Raw genomic sequence first — 11,495 nt, 5'->3', positions numbered from 1 at the left:
TGAGAAACCTACCCCACTGAACTGGGGCGCAACTAGACCTCGACCCTTCGAGGATCGACATTAATCCGAAGGATAATGTTTTGACCATGGGCCCAACTCGAACGTGGCCATCTTTTTAACCACACACAAGCCCTCCTACCAATTGTAAGTGTCTGACAGTGCCGGGAATCGAACCTAGGAAACCGAGATCGGCAGCTCATAGCGCTAACTGCTGTATTGCGGCCGTAGATTTTATGGAAGCCTATTACCTTGATTTGAAATCCCTTACTTGGCATAAAATACCCGATGATCATTAGCGTAGGTTCCCATTTTCGTTATAGTGTCCGCCGTCTACGCAAAAAAAAAAAAAAAAAAAAAATCAGTCCCTCACAAATTTGATGTAATGCAGAGTGAGTCAACATATTCACTATTCTCGATGCCCCTAGATTTCTTCAGCTGTTTTATAATCGCAGACGTGTCTGAAGGGATGATTGTGTTTGATCCTACTAAAGCAAATAAACTTTGCTTAGCAACAAGACGTATCTCTTCGTCGTTTATACTAGCTCTACTTTCCGCTAGTTTGATTACAAAAGACGCAATACTGTGAGACCAACTTTTACGTGAAACAGCTAGCTTATGTTATTTCAATTTCTTGTGCTACAGAATATCAAACCGCCCACCATGGTCAACTGTGAATGTATATTTACACAACATGCAAAATATTTGGCACCTTGCTGCTATAAAAGCAAACATGTGAACTCTGTCTTAAATTCATCAGTTGCTTTCAAGAATTCAGTTTCCATACTTCTTATACACGACATCTACACTATTTCTCTTCATCATTTTATCTCTCTCTCATTGTCATGGAGGTCAAGATGGAGAGGTCTACACCCTCGATGAATGGCAGTATCAACTAATACAAAGGATGGACCATGAAAGGCGGTAGAATGAATGGCTCACTAGATATCAGCATCGGATGAAAATAGGAGCGGACAAAGAAAGAAAGAAAGAAAGAAAGAAAGAAAGAAAGAAAGAAATGAGCTCAGTCTGGTGGTATTTGAACATGCTCAGATACGTCAATCTCGTGTCGGTGGATTTTCTGGCACATAAAAGAACTGCTGAACAATATTGTGGCACCTCGACATCCCCGAAAACCGTAAAAATAGTTGGTGGAATGTACGACCCGTAACATTATTATTATTATTATTATTATTATTATTATTATTATTATTATTATTATTATTATTATTATTATTAATGAGCCCGGCGCATTTAGTAAGTAGTTAGTCACCAGACTTAAGCTACTCTATTCGACGCAGGACGTTAAGTTATTTGTAGTTATACCCACGATTCTTACTTTCAGCCAATTTACTTCCAATGTGCTAATTCAGAAATAAATCTTTCTTCCTATAAAGTGCGATGATGATGATGATGATGATGATGATGATGATGATGATGATGAGGCCGGGCTTAGGGGCTCAAACGGTTGAAGCGCTGGTCTTCTGATCCCAACTTGGCGGGTTCCATCCTGGCTCACTCCGGTGGTGTTCGAATACGTTATTTATTTATTTATTTATTTATTTATTTATTTATTTATTTATTTATTTATTTATTTTATTTATTTTATTTATTTTATTTATTTTATTTATTTATTTATTTATAAACTGTCTCCGTTTGGAGACTGCCCCATCGGACTCAGTATACTCTGGTTATTTTTTTACATTGTACAAATATTCATTTATGTAAGTGATGGACTAAAATTTGGCACGATTTCTTCAGCACCACTGTGACAATTTCGTCTTACAAAGATTGAGGTAATCTAAATTTGTTCCGAAACGATTCAAGGAATGTCGGAATAACATCAGGAGACCCTATTACAAGTCCTATTACTTCTATATGTTTCAGACGATATTTTTCCTTGAAATATCCATTTGGCTCGTATATATTCCTCTTTTCAAGATGATAATAATAATAATATTATTAATAATAATAATAATAATACAGTAATAATAATTACAATAATTTTTATTATTATTTCGGGGATTCTATGGAACGCAGAGGTGTAAAAAGGTGCGGGCATGAATGGGTGGATAGAGAAAAGATCAAATTTTAATTTAAAACTCTAAAATTGGAAAAAAAATCCTTTTTTTTCTCTTTTCTGATTTTAAACTTTGTTAAACAATAACACATAATCAGGTACAATACAGAGGTGAGTAAGGTAGCTCAGACGTTACACTGTTACGAAGAGCACTACTGCTCCAATCAGTTACAATTAAGGAGGGTTCAAAAGAGTTCCAAAATTTACAACGTTAGAATGAGCTTCTTTGCTCCACACGATCACCTAGGAGACTAGACTAAGCCTATACTACGGAGGTAACTGGATGGAGAAAAATTTTAAATCACCAAAAGGAAAAGGTAAATTTTTTAAGTTTACAAAATCTTACTCACCCCAACACCAAGCTGAATAGGAATCAAAAGAGGGTTCACACTCTTTATTCCTTAGACTAAGGTATTTAGACTTGTTTGAAAATTTATATAGAAAAATTTACTATTATATTGCGAAAAGATTTTGAAACCTTCCCCTCAAACTAGCGTTGAGGCTGTTACATGATTACAAGATGTCTGCCATTACCTTGAGCTGGTGGACCTTCGGGGGATGGGTAAGGCTAGCCCCTGTCTCCTCTACGAACACACTCTACTTCTTGACTGGAGCGATCGAAAGACAACATGGCCAAAAGGTCCCAAAACTGTCTAGGCCGAAACCCTGTCCACACTCACAATTTTGATTGGTTGAGTAAATAAATGTACAAAATTCATTATTGGTCGAAAATTCTGAAGAAGAAGGAAGGGTTGGTAGTGCTAATAACCTAAAAACACACACAAAAAAAGAATGTACAACATTTCAGTTCTGAAAACCTCGAAATTACAAATTTCTTTGAAAATTAACTGTTCATTTTCCCACCAGAGGGGGGCCCGTAAGTAGACAGTACACACATCTAACGATAAACGTTGGGCCCTCTTGTGCTAGACAGTTCACTCTATGTATTGCAGATGGCCTTCTGAAGGGCGCTCACTTTAAATGCACGGAGCGAATGAACCTCCAGTACAACAATAATAATAATAATAATAATAATAATAATAATAATAATAATAACAAACCAACGAATTCCCGTGACGCTACAACCCTAATGGGCCTTAATCTACCAAGCGACCTCTGCACAGCCCGAAGGCGTGCAGATTACGAGGTGAAGCGCGGTCAGTTCGATGAATCATCTTGACGCTCTTGGTCGGAACAACTATTTCACCTTCAGCTAGCTCGTCATTTGTTCTCACGTAGGTTGTGTGAACTTCGGACCATCCCTAAACTCCAGGTAAATTGACCTTACCGGGAATGAAATCCGAGGCCTTGAGATAAAGGAAATGTGCGTTGCTCGACCGTGGGACCGGCCAATAACGATAATTTAATAAAATAATAATAATAAAAATAATAATAATAATCGTTTTATATCTCACTAACTACTTCAGCGGTTTTCGGAGACACTGAGGTGCAGAATTTTGTCACATGGGAGTTCCTTTACGTGTCAGTAAATGTGCTGGCTCGAGGCTGGCGTATTTGGACATCTTAAACTATCACTGGACTAAGCCGTGATCGAATCCGCTACCTTGAGCTGAAGAGGCGAGCGCCTTACAATATGAGGTACTCAGCAATGTTGACTGTATCGGCAGTCAAGTAATGATCTAGTACAGGCTTGGTTTGGTTTTACTGGCTAAATTTTGAATTTATACTAGTACGTATAAAGTCACCCGGAGACCTGTCCGCCTCCGTATTGTAACGGTTAGTGTTATTAGCTGCCGTCCTTGGAGGCCCGGGTTCGATCCCGGTACTGCCAGAATGGAAGGAATTTTGGTATGTGGTTGAAATGGTACATGCAGCTCACCTCCATTGGGGGTGTGCCTGAAAAGAGGTGCACCACCTCAGGATGAGGACGCAATTTTACTTTACCCGGAGACCTCTTGTTCTCTGGGAGGGCGGGGACAGTTGTGAAGTTGTAGAGAGCTGCGTACTGTCTTTTCTTTGCTAGAAACGAAAGACGTAAACTTGCTTCTTGACTTGCATGACACCGTTGAAATAAATAAAAAATTGGTATTAGTGTAAGGAAGGATGGAATCAACTGTCGCATGATTTGATTGCCGTTGCCATTATAGCTGCCATTTATCTTGTGACGTAAAAACTGAGCTTGTATTCTGAAAGTTCGTTCAATTTTAGAGCGGAAAAAGCAGAATTGAGTCGACCGTTACTCGTTGGCCTCGTATTGGTCGTTGAAGGGCCCATATGGAGGCTGGGATCTAATTAGTTCGGAGCGACCACAAGCCATTCGTTATCCCAGAGCGGGGGAAAAGTGGACAAAAACTGTTGCAGTGTCTCATGAAGCAACTGCTCCAGCAATTACACGGATTACTCTTGTGGCATGTACATAAAGTGGCGTGTTGTCAATTTAGCCAATTCCAACACCAGCCTTATATCGACCTGGGGTGCATTGTTTATTCCCAGCGCGCCAATTGAAAGCATTCAGTTACATCAAACTATGAATTAATTTAATATCGACGATGTTAAACCGAGAAGCTCAACAGCCTTTCCAATAAAGCCATATTTTGTCCATAACAAAGAGCGGTGCAGTAATTTCAAATTTTTCCTTCACATTCCGAGTTATGGAATAATTGTCCCTAAGTAACAAACCATATCAAGAATCTTGTGATGATCATATACGTACACCAGACCATTTATCTGTCATTAACGGAGATTGGAACGCTGAAAATAAGAAAATTGATATATTTCTTGTTCAAATGAAACATCTGCTCGGATTCCGGGTGACCACAAAGGTCTAGAAGTAAGAGTGCGTTTATGATTTACAATTAATGGCTAAAAGATGACATTACAATTTACACTCAAAATTGTCATACAAATGGTTGTGTATAAAACGTCTGTACTTAAGTCATCGATTAGGTTTTTCCAGATCGCTTTGGGGTGGTATTATAATAGAAGTTTAAATTGTTGGTTCAGTTTAAACTTCCATTTATCTGTTAATCGTGTATTATAAAATTTAATCTTAAGTTAAACTAGAGATTAATTATACTGCCACTCATCTACCGTTTAAACTGAAGTTTAAGAATACATAACCTTAAAACATGGCAGAACGAATGGATCTCGAATATATTTTTGAGGTGTTTGAAGAAATACGAAGCGATGACGAAGTGGTTCAAATTATTGAACGACCACGGGCACTACGAGTTTTGCGAGCAAGGGACACCACTTTAATATACGGAATGAAAAATAGTTTTTAAATAGGTTTAGACTTACAAAACAGACTGTAATAACCCTATTTCAGCAAATTGGCGCTAGAATAAAACATGCAGCGAAAAGGTAAGAATGTAAAAATGACTTTTTGAACTGTTTGAATGGCAAAAGTGTAAATTTTTAGAAAATAATGTAACTTCTTTCTATTTCAGAAATCATGCTATAGAACCCCTCAGTCAGCTACTAATAGCATTGCAGTTTTATGCCTCCCGTAGTATGTTTATTAAAATGGGAGATCTCGAAGGAATTCAGAAGGCCACTGCTTTACGGAGTATATAAATATTTCTGTACTAATTGCACAAGCAATTCTATTTCTTTACAAGTAAAATTAGGACAACGTTTATTGCTTTTATCCGCCATTTTACCTACAAGAAGTAAACAAAACATTATCGACAGTCATCTTTTCTCGCAAGTCACTGCTACTAATGTCGTATATTTCCTTCTTCACCTCGGTTTAATTTAGGCTGGCCATTATAAGACTCAGTATCGGTTTAAACTCAAGTTACAGTTTAACTCAATGTTCAGTTTAAACCCTCATTATAATACCGGCCCTTAGTGTTGCCACCGTGTATTAGAAGTCCGATTCTCTAATGCCGAAGAGAAAGCATTCCCCGGTTGATTAACATCTCAGGAGGAAATGAGTAATTATATACGCGTACCTACGCGTGGTGCCCCTGTTAAGCTGAGCAACCCAGTGGAAGGTTGGGTTTACAACCCCAGCGGGAAACTGGGTCAGTGAGCCAACAGGAGTGGAGGACAGTGGAAGGCAACGGGAAACCACCACTGTAATTTTCCCAAGAAAACCCCATGGCTTTGCTCAATTCAAAATATTCCGGAGTTTCAAGTTCCCCAGTCGGATCTCCGGGGGGAACTACGTTGAGAGAAGCCTCAAGAAATGTGCGATGCTGCAAGGAACAGTACTGTTTAGGAACTTGGAATGTAAGATCCATGTATCAAGGAAAGCTGGATATAGTCAAACGAGAAATGAAGAGACTGGGCAGCGATATACTGGGAATAAGCGAAGTGAGATGGATTGGTATTGGTGAATTTGCTACAGATGAGTACATGGTATACTATTCTGGACATGAAAACCAAAAGAAAAATGGAGTTGCCCTCATAGTTAGCAACAGGGTGCGTAAAACTATAATGGGGTGCAATTTTAAAACTGATAGAATGATGTCTGTACGTTTTCAAGGCCAACCTTTTAACATCACAGTCATACAAATTTACGCACCAACCACTGAAGCTGAAGAGGAAGATATTGACCAGTTTTATGAAGACTTACGAGAATTGCTACAGTTAACACCAAAGAAGGATGTCGTCTTCATTATTGGCGACTGGAATGCCAAAGTAGGAAATCAAACTGTAGATGGAGTAACGGGAAAATTTGGCCTTGGCACAACAAATGAAGCTGGACAGAGACTCCTAGAATTCTGTCAAGACAACTCACTGGTCATTACCAACACACTGTTTCAATTGCCCAAACGACGCCTATACACCTGGACCTCGCCAGATGGTAAATGTCGGAATCAGATCGACTACATACTCTGTAGTCAAAGGTGGAGGAGTGCTGTACAGTCATCCAAAACAAGGCCTGGGGCTGATTGTGGATCAGATCACGAGCTCTTAATTTCCAAATTCCGGCTCAAATTAAAGAGGATTGACAGAGCTAAACCATCAAGCAGATATGACCTAAATAGCATACCTCTTGAATATACAGTAGAGGTTAGAAACAGATTTAATGGATTAGATTTAAGAGATAGAGTCCCAGAAGAGCTATGGTCAGAAGTACGTTGTGTTGTTAAGGAGACAGCGGAAAAGCATATTCCCAAGAAAAAGAACAAGAAGAAGGCCACATGGTTATCGGGTGAAGCACTACAAATAGCAGAAGAAAGAAGGAATGCAAAAATCAAAGGGGAAAGATCGAAAATGTCTAAATTAAATGCAGAGTTTCAGAAACTAGCTAGAAGAGATAAGAATGCCTTTTTGAATGAACAGTGCAAGGAAGTTGAGGAAAATAACAGACTGGGTAAGACAAGAGATCTTTACATAAGAATTGGAGACATCAGAGGGAAATTCCAGGCTAAGATTGGAATGATAAAAGATAAAAATGGAAAAGATCTTACTGAAGCAGAGGAGATTAAAGAAAGGTGGAGGGAATATGTAGGCAATTTGTATAGGAAAGATGGAAATACTCCTGATGATGAAGTTACTCTGTTGTCAGAGCCAGAACCAGATATCTTAGAAAGTGAGGTCAAGTGGGCCCTAGAGAGTATTGCAAACAATAAGGCAAGTGGTTATGATGGAATCCCTGCAGAACTGTTCAAAATCCTAGGAGAGGATGCTGTGAAAGTGCTACATTCAATATGTCAGCAAATATGGAAAACCCAGCAGTGGCCAAAAGATTGGAAAAACTCAGTGTTCATCCCAATTCCAAAGAAGGGCAGCGCTAAAGAATGTTCAAACTACCGAACAATCGCACTTATATCGCATGCTAGTAAGGTTATGCTCAAGATCCTGCAAAATAGGCTTCGGCAGTATGTAGATCGAGAACTGCCTGAAGAACAAGCCGGTTTCCGCAAAGGCAGAGGAACCAGAGATCAAATTGCTAATATTCGCTGGATTATGGAGAAAGCAAGAGAATTTCAGAAAGACCTATACTTATGCTTTATTGACTATGCTCAAGCCTTTGACTGTGTCGACCACAATAAATTGTGGCAAGTACTCAAGACTATGGGAGTACCAGATCATCTTATTTGCCTTATGAGAAATCTCTACTCTGATCAGGAAGCTACGGTGAGAACCCTATATGGAACAACTGAATGGGTCAAGATTGAGAAAGGTGTACGTCAAGGCTGCATATTGTCACCTTACTTATTCAACTTATATGCAGAGTATGTGATGAGGAATGCCAAATTAGATGAAACAGAAACTGGAGCTAAAATTGGTGGGATACATATAAATAACCTTAGATATGCTGATGACACCACCCTGTTGGCAGAAAGTGAAGAACAACTTAAGTATCTACTAATGAAGGTGAAAGAAGAAAGTGCAAAAGCTGGACTAAGGTTGAATGTCAAGAAAACAAAGATCATGGCAACTAAACCTATCACCTCCTGGCATATAAATGGTGAAACAATGGAGGTTGTTCCTAGTTTCATCTACTTGGGCTCCAAAATAACTGCTGATGGCGATTGCAGCCATGAAATTAAGAGACGCTTGCTCCTTGGGAGGAAGGCAATGGCCAACCTTGATAACGTTTTCAAGAGTAGAGACGTAACTTTAAGAACGAAGATTCGTATAGTGAAGGCTATGGTCTTCCCAGTAGCAATGTACGGAAGCGAAACCTGGACAGTAAGAAAGGCTGAGCGCCGAAGAATAGATGCATTTGAACTATGGTGTTGGAGAAAACTCCTTAGAGTTCCGTGGACTGCGAAGAGATCTAATAAGTCCATATTACAGGAAATCAACACAGGCTGTTCACTGGAAGGTCAAATACTCAGGCAAAAACTAAAGTACTTCGGTCATATCATGAGAAAACATGATTCACTGGAAAAGACCTTAATGCTAGGGAAGACTGATGGTAACAGGAGAAGAGGGCGACAACGGATGAGGTGGATTGATGACATCAAGGAAGCCACGGCTCTCAATTTAGAAAGACTTCGGAAAATTGTATACGACAGGAAGAAATGGCGCACTTTGGTCTATGGGGTCACGGAGAGTCGAAAGCGACTAAACGACTAACAATAACAACCATGTGTTAAGAACCTCTTTCCAGAAATATGTCCTTGGTGTGTAATAAGAAATGTGTATTTACATCATTTTCACTCGTCTTCTTAAAACTACACATTTTCAAAATCAAGTGATGGAGAAGACTGTGGTTTCCCTCAGTTTACAGAAACAGCTTCATGCCAGGTTGAGTGGCTCAGACCGTTGAGGCGCTGGCCTTCTTACTCCAACGTGGCAGGTTCGATCCTGGCTCAGTCCGGCGGTATTTCAAGGTGGTCAAATACGTCAACCTCATGTCAGTAGATTTACTGAACTCCTGCGGGACAACATTCCAGCACATCGGCGTCTCCGAAAACCGTCAATAAGTAATTAGTTGGACGTAAAAACAATAACATCATTAAACAGCTTCATTATTGACGTTGGTAGCATTGCCATAAAAATATGGCTGCTTTGATTGAGGTGCATGATATGGATTTCAATGTTTCTGCGTTTAAGCACACAAAATGCATTACTTTCGTAGCAATTTTGGATATTTCGTATCTTGAAAACAGTACATAATTACACCTCGAAACTACAGAACGCAGGATATACCGATATTCGGCAAGGCTTTGAAACAACTAAAAGGAGCCATTGAATCAAAATAGCAGCAAATATATTCTCACTGAGTTACTCTTATGTACTATGTGCCCTTCCGAATATTGCTTTCATTAAGATGAAATCATACCGAGCTCTATATCTGCAGCCGCTTAAGTGCGGCCAGTATCCCGTATTTGGGAGATGGTGTGTTCGAACCCCACTATCGGTAGCCCTGAATATGGTTTTCCTTAGTTTCCCATTTTCACACCAGGTACCTTAATTAAGGCCGCAGCCGCTTCCTTCCCACTTCTAGCCCTTTCCTGTTCCATCGTTACCATAAGACCTATCTGTGTCGGTGTGACGTAAAAACAAATTGTAATAATAATAATAATAATAATAATAATAATAATAATAATAATAATTTAGATGAAATCATAGGCCTAAATCACATTCATATCAGTACGGTCACTTCATTCCGGTTCAGCGAACTTAAAATAGATGCCGAAAAGGACATATATAAATATTTCAGAATTATAAAACCAACTTCGATGGTGGGGTCACCTGAGGCGAACGGAGAAAGACAGGATGCCTAGGAAAATACTGGTGTCGGTAGTGCATGGTAAGAGCTGTAGGAGAAGACCCAAGGCGACGATGGTTAGACTCTATGTTTGATGATTTACTGATAACGAGTATGGAACTAAAAACTAAACGAGCCTACTAAGTTAGACTTGGAGGATTGTAGAGGCGTTTAGTTAATTCTCAGAAGCTTGCAGACTGAACGCTGAAGGGCACAACAGTCAATAATGAATAAATATACATGTATGTATGCATGTTAAAACAGAGGAGATTTCAAAGATGTAGAGACATACGTTTGACAGATGTGAGAGAGGGAATTCCCAGTCTCCTTAAGGTGTTCACTCATAGATTGTCATGATTAATATATTTATTGTTGACACTGAAGTTTTAAAGACGGTGGATCTCTCACTTTTATTAGCCGTTCACATCTAGTGTCCCTTAAAATGCACTTGTCACCATCGTCATTACCAGCAAGTTGGACATGCGGTTAGGGTCGCGTAGCTTTGAGCTTGCATTTCGGCAGCTCTGAAGATGGTTTACGTGGTTTCCCATTTTCACACCTAAAAAATGCTGGGTATGTGCCTTAATTAAGGTCACGGTCGCTTTTTTCCCGTTCCTAGCTCTTTCCTACCCCATCACCGCCCTTACCCCTCGTCTGTCGGGAGAGCCCCGACATTACGGACCGCTCGTCTCCTCTTCGCCGACAAAATACACGATGCTATACTGTACTGCCATATTTTCGTTCAGCGTGGAACTTTGTAAAATACAGATACTCTTTGCACGGCCGACTTGATGCTGACAATCAGTCAAAATACTATTATTTAGATGGTAGTGTAGCCCTCGACCTTGTCCAGTCTCGTAGGCAACGGTCCAGTCTACTCACGCACGCGAAGGCTCGAGCGAAAGTAAACAAACATGGTCGCCAAATGCTCTTTTAGTCATATACAGTGTACTGTTCAGTGTTGTATGTCAGGTAATTGTACATAACTCCAGTATTATCGCACTTCTGCTCCTTCCTTGTACCCTAATGAATATATCTAATAGCATTTGACAACACCCAAAAGTGAACTGGCAATGGTCGGCTTGTTTGTCTCATTATGTTCACAACTACTATCTGAACTATCAATATCATTGGTTTTTACTGGTTGTCTTATATTGTATATTTAACCAGTCTACCAAGCAAAATATATTCAAAACTCTCTATTCATTACAATAATACTTCAAGGAATTTATAGCAAAGAATATGTACAACAAAAATGATTTCAAACCCAAGTTGAAG

General features: G+C 39.5%; 1 protein-coding gene across 1 annotated transcript; it reads left to right on the top strand.

Moving 5' to 3' along the window:
• Positions 1-6,020: 6,020 nt before the first annotated feature.
• On the top strand, positions 6,021-6,985 carry LOC137501043 (craniofacial development protein 2-like; the record flags this gene model as incomplete). The annotated part of the gene is made up of 1 exon (XM_068227910.1): positions 6,021-6,985. A coding segment is annotated over exon 1 (843 nt), but the record flags the coding sequence as incomplete, so codon positions are not given.
• Positions 6,986-11,495: the final 4,510 nt, after the last annotated feature.

Source organism: Anabrus simplex, chromosome 5 (assembly GCF_040414725.1).
Source record: "Anabrus simplex isolate iqAnaSimp1 chromosome 5, ASM4041472v1, whole genome shotgun sequence".
Lineage (NCBI taxonomy): Eukaryota > Metazoa > Arthropoda > Insecta > Orthoptera > Tettigoniidae > Anabrus > Anabrus simplex.
This window is presented reverse-complemented; position numbering and strand designations above follow the sequence as displayed.